The sequence below is a fragment of the Ochotona curzoniae genome, unplaced genomic scaffold, assembly GCF_017591425.1.
Source record: "Ochotona curzoniae isolate NIBS_2020 unplaced genomic scaffold, NIBS_Ocur_1.0 contig_899, whole genome shotgun sequence".
Taxonomy (NCBI): Eukaryota; Metazoa; Chordata; class Mammalia; order Lagomorpha; family Ochotonidae; genus Ochotona; species Ochotona curzoniae.
Window position 1 is genome coordinate 6,080,173 of NW_024466605.1, and position 13,800 is coordinate 6,093,972.

Sequence of the window (13,800 nt, forward strand, 5' to 3'; positions counted from 1 at the left end):
GCCGTCTCAGCTGTTTTCCTAAAGAAGTAAAGTAAGAGATAAAGATAACATGGCTACAAATTGCTTATAAATGGGATAAATTGAAAGAACTTTGGGGGGGGTCTTTCAGAGAAAGTAATGAAAACACAAATGCATTCTATGCCTAAGATTAGGAAAGAATAACAAAGTTTCTGCATAGAACAAGTGAATCTCATAAAAAGATAATTTTTAGCTTCTGCTATTTCTTATTTTGATCATCTTTATAGAAAACTATATAATTTATCTATCCCCATTCACTGTGATGGATTAGGGTGTCCCAACTGGGCTGTATTCACTGCAAATCATCAGAATAAAGCCTAAAAGTGACAGGCTTTTATTCTATAGCTGACAGACAGGTTTGACTATTTCAATGATCAAAACACTAATTTGTTTCTAAACAATAAGTTCAGTCACATGACATCATTCATATCCTAAAGGAATAGTTTTTTTCCCCCCTTCCTTCAAATTCGTTTTGAATTTGAGTAGTAGAAGTTTTAGAAGACTATAACATGTAACTATTTAGGGACTTACCATTATTTGTTCCTTTTTCACAAAAGAGGAGTTTAGCTAGAAACGAGCATTCTCGCCTTTTCTTTCCTAGTCCTTATTCCTTCTAACAGACATATACTTTTGAAAGTTTCTGCCATCACTGGTAACATCAGCTAGCTCATCACCAACGCCACTGGCGCGGTTTCTCCTCCAGAGGAGAATGAAGGGCATGAAGTCACAGCCACGAGGCCCCGTGATACTCATGGCATGGAAGTTCAATCTCAACCGCTCCTCTGGTAACGTAAAACATTTGCTGCAAAATGCAAATTTTGCAGGAAGTGCCTGGCCTAATGGTAAAATAGATGCTGGAATGTCTGCTTCTTATATTGGAGTGCCTGGCTCTCAGCTCCTCTGGTTAATCTAACTTCCTGCTGATAGGCACCCTAGGATTCAGCAGGTGAGGGTTCCAGCAGCTGGAAGCCCTAGCCTGAGTATCAAGCTCTTGGTTTTAGTCTGATGCAGCCCTGCATGTTGCCAGCATCTGTGAGGTAAAACAGAACTCCCAGCCTGACTCTATCAAATAAATAAATAAGATATCAATGGTATCTTTACTTGTGATGACTCAAAATTTGGATGATAACACTTCATTACTCCAAAAAAAAAAATGAAAACTTTCTTAGAACTGCCTCATAAGCATTGTATGCTATTTGTAAAATGTAAAAGGAAAGTAGCCTTGCTATTTCTTATGCCATTTAATTTTTTCTAATTGTTCTTTTCATTAAGACAACTACCACTAACAGACTTGAGCTTCCTTATCAACAGCCAAGTCACAAACTGATATTTTAGAACAAGTGACAATGTTTATGATTAAATGATTCTTCATGCTTTTGGATAAGCACTGTTACTTTGTGCCAGTGTATACACTGCATTTCCCTTTGTGGAATGCTTGTAAGATTCGTTAGATCTTTGACTCTATATTTTTAAAGGAACTGCCTTTGAAACATCTTGCTTTCGGGACACAGTCATTGGTCATCAGAGAATCAATGTGTGTTTTTCAACATTTCAATAAAATATTAAACATCTTTTACTCACATCAAATTGTGAATCCACACACCAGCTACAGAATAAGGTCAACAGTAGACATGAAATTCTTGGCACAATAAATACATCTGTTTTAATGAACATACAGATTTTTACCACAGGTTTAAATATTTAGTATTCCATCAGTGTCCTTGTTTTTATGCTGCCTACTAAGAGAGAATCTGATACTCTAATACTGCAGCAGCTACTCCAGAAAGGGTCATTACAGTGTAGCTATAGACAACAGCAGTGTGTCAAACAATACCACCTTCTATATGCGACAAGGCTACACACAGTAAATGCTTTTCCAAATATAAGCCATCTGCTTTCCTACCACCAGGAATATCAATCCTAAGTGTATTTTCAAAAATACTTAAGAAACAATAATAGATTTCCAAGTGTAAGCCATGTCAATAATCTTCCATGTTTCTTAGTTGAACTATTCATCTGCAAGTGATCACTGCGATAAGGAAGGAACATCCTCTCACAGCTTAATTCATGCACTGGATAGAGAAGTAGGTATCAAAGATTATAGCCCTTCCTGAAATTTGCACAACTCATTTTCAGTAAGATGACGAAAACCACAACAAAAGCAACATTATAAATATGAAGGCCAAAAAACCAAACCAAACCAAACCAAACAATAAAACCCACATGCACTGAAACGAGCAAAAACCAATTCTGCATAAAACACAGGAGTGATAAATGCCATTAAGTATGTTCCAAAAAAACTCTACAAAAATAAAACAAGCATTATTCAACAGGATGCAACGAAATCGGAAAAAGCAAATGGTGCAACATGAGACACAAATCGACAGATATGGATGTGAGGCCCACAGAGGATGTCTTTCCTTACTTGCACAAGTATCTTGACGGATTCGAAAGGTCTTTCACCATGAAGCACTCGCCTCCGTTCACACAGAAAGTTTTCTCCTTTTCTGCACACTTGACCAGGTGGCTTGTCCCGGTGGTAGATGTGGACGTAGCTGCAGAAGAGATTAAAGAGAGGAAGGTTTACATCTATCATCCTCCTTTTAAGCAGACTTGACTCTTAAATTCTCTTAGATGAAAGAGTTCATATTATGTAGACTGAACTTCACTAAACTCTCAAACAATAGCAGAGAAGTTAAGTACTATCAGGTGGGTAATTAAATGGGTAATTAAACAGAAGGACACTTAGAAATTCATGTAATAGACAAAAGACAATGCAGAATTTTAAAAGTAGACAAGAAATGCAGATATTCTTTTTAAAAAATTGCAACACACTAAGCATATATGTGTATAATTCTACTCTTCCCTGAACTTTTTGAAGTAGTTTTGTGGAGTAAAAGCATAAAGTCATAAGCAATTGCATAGTTAATTTAAGTATAATTAAATAGGGAAAAGGCTCACTTTTAGAACCAATATTATATCCTCTAAGGTAGCTGGAAAAGTAAAGCTCTAATGTCATTAAGAAAAATGCATTTTCCAGGAAGACTCAAAGGTATTGGTCTGAGCATACGTCAATGCAGCTCAATCTGCATGTCAGCTTCCAACGGCGACTAACTGGTAATATTATTACTCACGTTGGAAATTACACCTTACATGTATAGAATGTATAGAATGTTTCATTTTTAGACATGGTGAATGGGAAAGAAAATTATCAGGTGATTTATCTATTTCAAATTAAGGATTTATAATTCAAAACAAACTCACATATAGAGTGGAAACTATTCTGTTCCGTTTCTAATCTATTATAGTTCTTACTCAGAAGAACACTCTTAGATGACTTTTGAGAAAATGCAAAGACAGTTCTATTTTTCTGAGATGGTCAAATAAAGTACTATAAACTTTTTTTTTATTTAGAATTAGGGGGTGAAATTGAACTTCATTTGGGCTTGCAGCATCATTCAGTGAAAATGTTCATATTTACAGATTCAACGTCATAGGTAGGTGGAAGTGAAGTTGAACATGAGCCCTCACTGCTGGGTGTATGGAGTCCGTGAAGCCAAAACCCAAACTGAGCTTTTAAGAACATTTAGTCTCAGGAACCTCTCCCCACCTGAACACCACTCAAAACACTACGGACAGTGGCCAGGCCAATGCAAACAGGTCTCGTTCAAAATGTTTATCACTCATATAATTAGGATGAAAAGCAAAACCCAAGTCAACTCAGCGAGGATCTTATTTAATCTTTCAGGAAAAAAATATCCATTTTAGACAAGTTTTCTTGCTTCTTACTGAAAGGAAATACATGTCTATGGACCATTTTCAGTGTTCAGGGCATGACTTCCAGTCCAAGCAACTGGGGTTTTGGTGATACAGCTGGTTCACATTGCATCTCCTGCTAGCGTTGCGTCCTTGAGCAAGTCACTAAACCACCAACCAGGACACTCCATTTTCCCATATAGAAACAGGGATAGTTTATACTCTTCTAGGAGTTTTTGCAGAGTAACCTATAATCTAGATAAAAGCGCAGAGGCAGCATTCTAGTGGGCACGGAAGAACCCTCATACTGTACTTTTCAATCAGATAAAAAGCATGACCGTGGAGATCTGGGGATTTCAAAGACACTGTTCCTGAATCTGCTATTGAACACGACAACTGAGTCCATTTTCCAATTTTTCCAATCTGTGTTGTGAGGAGACGAGAGATTTTACTATCTATTATCAGTTATCCTTTAACAACTTTATCAGAAAGAGGGAAATGAAACCCACTTCTCTTTGTCTGTAAAAACACAGAGCGGCCGTTTCTCTATTTCCCACAGCATCTAATTTTAACATAATATTATATTTTGGGTGAACACATGTTTCATTATATGCTATGCAGTAATACATTCATCCAAGACAATTGCTTCCAAAAAATATCAGAAAGGAAGTTGCCTCCACCGTTCAAGGTTTTGTGCTTGAGGCTTTTGACTGCTGACAGGATTCCAAGGAATGACAAATTGGGCAGGGTGTCCTTCCTGGCCCTTGAACACTGCAAAACGGACCACCTGCAGCGTGCTGTCACTACACATTTCTGCAGAGGACTCCAACCGCCTGCAGACCCTAGTGTGTCTGAATCCCTGACAGGTTCTTAAGGATTTCCCATCACCCAAGCTGAGCTACAAATGCTGCACAGACTTAACACAGGTCCTGAGGCTTTCACGAAAAACAACACCAACACAAGCCGCCCACCCAACACACATGTGCAGAAATTCTATACACATTGTAAAATGATCATCAAAGTAGAGGTAGAAGAGACAGAGCCGTCATGTCATTCCTCACACCAATTTTGTAAATAATCTTTATTAAATGAAGATTAAAATTACAAATAAGACCTGGCAATTTGACCAGGTTGGTTAAGATGACATCATCCGATATGTGCATTGGTTCAAATTCCAGCTGCTCTGCTTCAGATCCAGATCCCTGCAAATGCACCCAGGCAAGCAGCAGAACATGGTCCATGTATGTGGACCCCATACCACCCATATGTTAGATCAAGACAGAATTCCTGGCTCTTGGCGTCAGCCAATCTTTTTCATGCTATCCAAAAGTACCAAGCTCTGACACACTACTCTGGAAAGTTCTTGGGCCATTACTGGCAACTAATAATAGGATGTTTACTAGTAAAATTCTTTGAATGACATTATCAACTTTCTCACACAATCATGGGCTATGGTATTTATTACTCTTGTGTTTTAGCAGCAGTGCAATCAAAACATGATCATGAACTGTAAAGGGGTCATGAACTCCCAGGTGATGCCAGTGTGAACCAAGCGAAATCAGTGGCAGCAATTCCATGATCCTAGGTGGAGATGCTACTCTAACACCCTTCAGATTTTTTACAGTTTTCCTTTCATGCGTCTTGGCTGAACTCAGTGCACAAGCCATCCATTCAGGCCTATATGTTGTATTGATATCCTCTGTATTTGGCTTACACACATTGTATCACCAAGTCAGTTTCCATTTGGTAACTGCCAGGAAGTAGTGAAACGGATACAGCAGGTTTTACAACAAACTATGCAAACAACATTCTTTCAGAATGGAGTAGGAGAGAAATTTTATTAAAGGCAAACCTAAAGGTTTCATAGACACACAAGAGAGGATTCTCAAGGCTGGCATTATTATATAGCACATTGGCGCCTGTGGCGCCAGGATCCTTTGTGGGTATTGGTTCAGGTCCCACCTGCTGCAATTCAGACCGAGGTCCCTCCTAGTGCACCTGATAAGACAATGGAGGACAGCCCAGGTCCTGAAGACACTGAAGATACTCCTAGCTTCAGTACAGCCCCACTCCTGTCCTTGCATCCCTCAGGGTAATGATGCAATGAATGGATCTCTCTCGCTCTCCTCCCCTCTGTAAACTTTGCCTTTCGAATAAAAGAAGCAAATGTTTATTTTTTTAAAAAAAAAAGAGGAAAGAAAGAAAAAGAAAGACTCCCAGTTGGTGTTCTGAGAAGGATGTAAACAGCACTCATTCACTTGGGACTTAATACACCTGTCTCCCTCTGCTTTGTGACCAGTGGTCAGAGTTGGGAAACAACGACGGGGACACTGTTAAGGATGCATTTATTGCCTATGTTTGCCATGGCTACAAGTACCTACATTATCCCAAACACACTTTCCTTAACATATTATTCTTTACTATAAGGAAGAAGACTGGAGAATGCACTTTGGGGTATTTTGCTCTAGACTTGCTTTGCTTAGAAAAACATACTCCTTGGGAGGTTAGACAGTTCTCCGAGGATTGCCACTTCTCAGATCTCAATGTCCTTGATTTTCCACACAGCAAACGTCCTTCCTTTTTCCTTCTGCCTCACTCCCTCTCTTTCCTTCTCCCTCCCTCACTTCTTCAATGATTGCCCAAGACATGCAGGATCTAATAATATCAACTGAAGTCAACAGAGTTAAAAATGTTAAGATGCTTGAGGTCAGAGATTGGCAGGGAAGTTAGGCTGCTGTCCGGGGTGTTTGCATCCCATATCAGAGTACCTGGTTCAAATCCCAGCTCCTCCACTCCTGTCCAGTGTCCTGCCAATGTGCACATTAGGGAGCGGGTCATGTTGGGGTCCTACTGCCCATGGAGGAGACCCAGTATGAGTTCCAGGTTTTTGCACTTGGCCTGGCCGAGTCTTAGCTGTTGTGGGAATCTGGACAGTAGAGCTGTAGATGAAGGTTGTTCTCTTTCTCTCTCAGTCTTTGAAATATAATAAAAGTAAGTGAATGAAAAATTACAAAAATCAAAACAACCCTGGTCAAAGGCTCAATTTTGTCCATTTCATTCTAGGAGACTTTTTGCCTCCTGAAACTCAAAATGTTTTGTCAGATGTAACCCAATAAAGGATCAGTCTGTACTATTAGTAATGGCAAAAATGCTGAAAAAGGAAAACAAGATAATGTCTGCCCAGATTCTGAGATGGTATACATTCAAGAGTCAAAGGCTGCTTCCTAGGAAATTAGTATACAAAACGTATTGTGACATCATCTGAATCACTGAATGATTGCAAAGTGAAAGTAAAAAGCGAGAACATAGTCTATGTAACTTTACTATAATTGTCAATAATTTATACTCAGTAAATTTGTTCATAAACCAATATTAAAATAAAGAAAATATTTAAAAGAAAGCTAGTATAAGCTTATGCTTTATTCACTTCTACCATGTACACAAACTCAGAATATTTGACTGAACTACTAAGTTATATAAATTATATGTATTTATAATACTATGTGGTAGCATAACATTTTAAAAACTATAAAATATTTTAAATAGTGTGACTATTCTGCATATGAAATATGCCATACTTTGCTTCTACATTACAAATATAAAAAAACACAGAATAAGAATCCGGGGAATAACTGTCTTTGCTGCTCATTACTAAATGTCTTCCCACGGAATCACACAGTATCTCTTGTAGCGTGCCAATTTTTTTTTCCTGCTCCAAGCAAGCGAAGAATACAATACTGAAAAATATAGCTTGCTTTCTTGTTTGTTTTAAGTGGTGTTTTCCTTATCGGAGAAGCAGACAGCAGCAATAGTCCAGGACCATTACACACTTGCAAATGACAGATAAGGAGCTGCTCTAGTCCTTGACAATTAGCAGGAATACACAGCGCATACCCCATGGAGCAATTATTAGATCCTATCTGCTCTGAGTGAATGAGTGTTTACCAGCAGTTCTTTTTTTTTTTTCCCAGAGAATTCCTAATGAGTTACTTGCAGAACATTTAACTAATATTTCTACTCAGTTTTCTTAATGAAATCCATGATTTTGTAACATTTTAAAGATTAAGCTGTTCGTCACTACAAAAATCAGGTGCACCCATTAGCTTTTCAAAGGAAAACTCCAGAGCCTGACCCAGAATGACTGAAGCTCTGCCCTTCTGGGATGGCATGTGTTTTTGGCTGTTGTTGTTGTTGTTGCTGTTTTTTTGAGTTGTAATTCAATCCTTTGCTGCATAGCAAGTAGATGCTTGAACAGAGGGAGGAAAAGACCCGGAGGAGATAAAATAAACCTGTATAGACTTGGAGGTTCTCAGGGCCAGCTGCCACTGTTGACCTCTGCTCTACTGAACTCTGCCAAAGGACAGAAACACAGAAGGCAGGCAGTGGTATCCGGAGGCCGCACACAATATTCGGAACCACCACATGCTGAAGCAGAGGTAAGCACCCTACCTTACGGATATCAGGGTTTGTTCAACAAACCAAGAGCACTCAGAGGTTTGCAGACTACCTAGAAGGTGGCCAATTAATACTAAGGGCCAGGGGGAGGTGAACCAGTTTAAAAGATGGACTTAGGCTTAGAAATCACTGAAATGTAAATACAACGGCAGGACTCACAGGGATATTAGTATATTTTATGATTTACTCCACATCGTAAAGGAAAATATACATCATCTCTAAAGAACAGCTCTGCACATTTAATAAAGTACCTCTAGGTATGAGTTCATAAATGTGCACAGGGAAGGGCTGGCCAAGGTCACACAGGTGAATTAGGAAATGCTTGCTTTCTGTTTTGTTAAATGTGTACTGGAGCTGAAGTAGATTAAAAAGCATGGCTCCAGCTTCTTGCTCACAGCTCTCTGGACAGACCACGATATTATTTCTTCTTCTGTTTAATGGACTGAATGGTGACCTTTGAGCGTCTCTCTTCATAAAACAGAACTATAATGTTTGATGTAACACTGATGTCATTTGTGGCTCAACAGAAAGCAGATTCTGAGTTCCCAGGGCCTGAGCCATTGACGCAGTCTCATTAGACAGCGTTATCCTCTAAAAAGTAAGATGATTGGGAAAGGTTGCTTTTGACAGTACAATTTTCCTAGTCTACTACTTCTTAGCAATAGCTCAGCAACAAGAACTATTTGGAGTATTTCACAGCCTTTCAAAGAAAAGTAGAGTGTCTTTTTCCGTAATGAGTAACTCATGGAATGGAGTTTACATGAAAGCTACATCTTCTTCACAAAGGTAAAGATCTTTTCTTGGCTAAGAAGTCAATACCAGTTACACTATATACATATATTTCTGACTAATCACTGACAGTTTTATATCAGCATAAAACTTCCGCAAACTTTCAAGTTGTCCCCTGAATCGTTTTCCATCAATACTTATTCAAAGGGAGTATAATTTTTCCACCCTGCAAAGCAAATATTAGCAGTCCACTGAATGGCTTAATTGGATATATGTATAGATTTCACAAGGCTCAATGTTGAAGTCTCACATTCTTTACTATATTCTTCACTGTCTACCAGGATCAATTTGGTCGGAAGGTCATGTCAATGTCCAGGCTAGCCCAAGTTTTGAGCACTGAACAAAATAAATCAACCTCAAGAGGGCTGAATTCCCAACAATAATCAAGATTCAGTCATTCAACAAGCTACTGAAATTACCATTTGAATGACGTAAGTTAATTTATTCATCAGATAAAAATACATTTAGAAAAGAGAGCAGATTAAAGGTCAAAAGCAAGAAACCTGAGGCAAATTCATTAACTTATGCAGCAAATCAAAAACAACCACGGTTGGGGACAGCATTGTGGCACACTGGGTTAATTTGTTGCCTGCAATGGCAATTTCACGTGACCATCATTTCCAGTCCTGGACAGGCCACCTCCAGCTCCCTGCTGACATGTATAGGAAAGTCCCTGATAGCCAGGAGGGAGGCCTGGCTGGAGCTCCAGGCTCCAGGAGCCAGTCTTGCCAATTAAGAAATGAACCAGCAGATGGAAGGCTTTCTACCTTTCTTAGTTTCTCCCTCACTCTTACAATTGTGTCTTTCAAATAAAGAAAGAAATCATTAAACTGCCTTCAATAGATACTGAACTAGAATGGAATGAAATTAAAAATTAACCTTTTTAAGGCTATCAAGTATTTTTATTCTCAAACCTGAATTTAATCAAGAATTCACATGCTAAGGATGAATTCATAGGAAGTAAACTAGGTCAAAGGAATACAATAAAAGGCACCAAGGAGGGACCCAATTAGTAAAATACAGACTGTGGAAAACTCCATGAATGTGATTTTCTAAAAATAAATAAACAAACAAACAAATAGATAAAATTAGAAAGGTAAAAAGAAACAAACAGACTGTGGGCTACAGCCAAATGGAGGAAAAGAGAAAAAAATCCAAGAGGGTTAAGAGGGTTAAAAAAATTTCAAGAGGGTTAAGAGGTATACAAATCAACTATAATAGATAACTCCGATTTGGATCCTGAGTCAAGCAAACTGCTATAAATGCATGATATTTGAAAGAAGCAATCTGACCACCAACTAAATTATTAATAAAGCCTAAAAAGTTATCAGCAATTTTGTCTGAGTCTAATGCATTTCAGTTATGCTTAAAAATAAAGCAGTCTATATTTTAGAAATATGTACTGAAATGCACATTTCACTAGCAGATGCAACAGAGCAAGAAGAGGGAATGGATCGGACGGGATCAGGATGAAACGAAACTCCACTGCTTCCACAGCTGATGGTTGCAGGGAGTCTCCTGATTACTACTACTTGTATTTTCATAATTCAATGTATATGTTTAAATGTATGCATACATGAAAGAGCTTTAAAAATTCATATTTTGGTGCAAAAATTGAAATTCATGGAGTTTTTTCATAGTATGCATTTCTCATGAGCTTTTTGTAAGGCCTCCTCATATGCAGGGATTGGAACTATTTTTTCACCAAAATGAACTTATATTATAATTCAATTTTCCAAAACTTTTGGAAGTATCCTTGCATAGTATAAGGCTATGTATGAGTTACAAAATACCACAATAAAATAGCTTCAGATTTCCCTACATGTGTCTTTACCAGGCACTCTCACTGTATGGGGGTGGCTATTGTCGCACAGTGGGGGATGCCATTGCTTGGCTAGAGTGCATCAAATTGAGTTCAGTTCCCATCCAGCTTTTCTGCTAAACCCCCCTGGGAGATAGCAGATGATGACCCAAGCACTTGGCTTCCTGCCATCCGTGTAGAGACTCCCTTGGAATTCCTAGCTCCTGGCTTGAGGCAGGCCCAGTCCTGGCTGCTGAAGACATTCAGGGAGTAAACCAGCAGATCCAAATTTGTTTGAGGTTTCTCTTTCTGTCTCTTTCACTCTATCATTATGCCTTTCAAATGATTAAATATTCAGGAAAATAAAAAGAGAATGAGAATAAATATCAACTAAAAATATATATCCACATATAATTTTGGTCAATAATCTAAGTCAGATTAACACTGAAACTCCTGGAGGCCTCTCCATGAATGTCAACAAAAGCCACCATATTGACTACTGGTGCTATCATTTAGTATTGTTCTCAAACACACAGCCAAATGCAATAAGGCAGGAATCAAAAAACAATACTACTGATCCTAATGAGAAAATAATTGTTGTTTTAAAATTATATGACTGGATACCAGTATTAGCTGTTAAGCAAATCCAGTGAAATAAAGGAGTTGAATTCCCAGCAGCAACAGAAAATATAAATCAACTAATTTAATTGGGCATGAGCCAAACAATAAATACATGACTAGGACATATTTTTATTTTTCTGTTTCTAAAGAAGGATACATGGAGAAGGGGAATTAAAACTGTGGTTGTGGGAGAAGGTGGTATTCCATTGAAGTAAGAATTAATGATGCAGGTAAGAAAAGAAAGACCTGGTTTAGTGGAAGGCAGTGGCTCCGTTTCACTAGGAGATGCATTATAAAGGAGGAGGTGAAACTAATGAACTTATAAAATAATAATGCACCTCACCAGAGAACCTCTTGATAACCCTAGCTGGAATTAATGTTTAATATGTAGACCACGAGAGTTAGGTTTTTGAGTAGAGCTTTGATTAATAAAATTAACAGTCTTTTCTTGAGTCTTTGGAAAGGAAGAAGAAAATGAGATCAACGAAGCTCATTCAAAGGTGTAGACAGGGAGGACAACGTTTAAATTAGCAAGATTATAACAGGTAACAAAGAGCTAAGTTAAGAAACAACACGACTTCATATGTGTATACGTTAATTAGGCAGGAGCTCGATGCCAGAGTTCACTTGTATTTCACACCTTGTTTTGCACCTCTTTCCATTATCCAGTACTCAATCTCTGGCATGCCATCACCAGGTGATTTTTCTTCCTACATACCAGCTCTGCCTTGGCCAGACGCTTGGTCTTCAACTGTGATCCTCCAAATGGTAAGCTAAGATAAATTTTTTCCACCCTAACAAACTTATCTTGGATATTTTAGAAGTAACAAAAAGCTAACTAACACATAGCCTGAATAATATTTTCAGAAAGTCATCCGTTTAGCCTGCACAACTTTAAAATTCTGCATTGCACATTGCTATGTACCATTTATCCAAATTACTGCAGTTCTATGTTTGTGTGATGGTTATGGACATAAATAGGTAGTTTCTGTTTCCATCAGCACAGCATTTTCCTCACTGAGGCCAAAGGTTGCTGCATACAATGGAACGAAGTAGTAAAAGCGTGTTCAAGCATATGAATTTTGTGCTCCAACACTTGGCTAATTTCAGCCCATATATTTTCCCACAAATCCCAGGAGTTCCTTGTTACTGGGTTCATGATCAGAGTAGCAAAACATCTCTGTAACATAATGCGTTATTAAAAGAGTATTTGCAGTTTTTAGGTTTCCACTACAATCTCTACATAAACAAACAGTACAAAGATACCCAGCTTTTCCAATACAGTTATTGTGGCTCCACATATGACCAATCTGAACAGGAATGAAACAAGGTTTCAAAGTAAATATAAGTTTTTAAAGACTATTCTTCAAGAAAATGGTTTTGTTTTTGTTTGTCTTGCCCCCTAAAAGACAAGCTGGTCACAAAAATATTTGGTTTATAACAGATCTTGTTTCTCTAAAGAAAATATACATTTTTAAGTCATAGATGAGGAAGGAAAATTTACAGGCAAATCCTCTGCCAAAAATGATACATTTTAGACAATGTCTAAAGAAACCTTCCCTAAAACCCTGCTTATTTTATTTTATTTTTTTAAACTTCTCGGCCTCTGCACTGAGAACTAACAAGCGACTGTTTTTCAATTGTTGACATTAAACTTGTTCGAAAGGAAAGACCCAAACAGGTGCACACTGAACTCCTTTTCCAAACTGCACAAACCAGAGCCATGTGTTCAGTATCTTACTCTCATCATCTGGCCTCACTAACTCATACACATCTCCTATTCTGCTGTTGGAAAAGCCTAAAGGAAACCATCCAGGTTACAGCTAACCCCAGAAAGGGCATGCTGAAGCACATCGTAAAACCAGAGGTGGAGGAGAGGTCAGGGCCCACTCAGCCTACCTGGCCACTTTCCTTCACCATCAAAAACAGTGAATATTAACAAGGTTCATACTTAGGATGTTGGTTATAATTTACTAGCTTTTTTTTTTCCTGGTAGTACTATATCCATCTGTGTAAATGGGCTAATAAAACAGTTCCATCTCCTGGAGCTAAAGGAACTCGGAATGGCTAAGGACTTCCATCTTCTCTTTCACAGTATAAACCATTTCTGTGGATGCTGCAAGCATGTGTTTAATACAGAACTTGATTCTTTCCAACCATGACCAGGTGCTCCATACCTTAAAAGCCATCAGCTAAACAACTGAGAGCAGGACAGAATGAATGTTTAACATACCAGCCTGGATCCATAGCTCAATAAAACCACCTAAAAATTAGAGCCTTCCCTACCCTGGGTCCTGGGGCCTCCTGTGAGGTGGATGATGGGTTTGTGAGCCCCAGGGGTGGGGGACCCGGTGGGGCTC

At 38.4% G+C, this 13,800-nt stretch overlaps 1 protein-coding gene across 10 annotated transcripts in view; it reads right to left on the reverse strand.

The window, feature by feature from the left end:
• The window catches only part of NRG1 (neuregulin 1), a 1,043,202-nt gene that overhangs the window by 33,539 nt on the left and 995,863 nt on the right, over positions 1 to 13,800 (reverse strand). For all 10 annotated transcript variants that reach the window (XM_040994206.1, XM_040994211.1, XM_040994212.1 and 7 more), the window contains one exon: positions 2,444 to 2,573. In XM_040994206.1, coding sequence (XP_040850140.1) covers positions 2,444 to 2,573 — 130 coding nt within the window. The remainder of the gene's footprint in view (positions 1 to 2,443; positions 2,574 to 13,800) is intronic.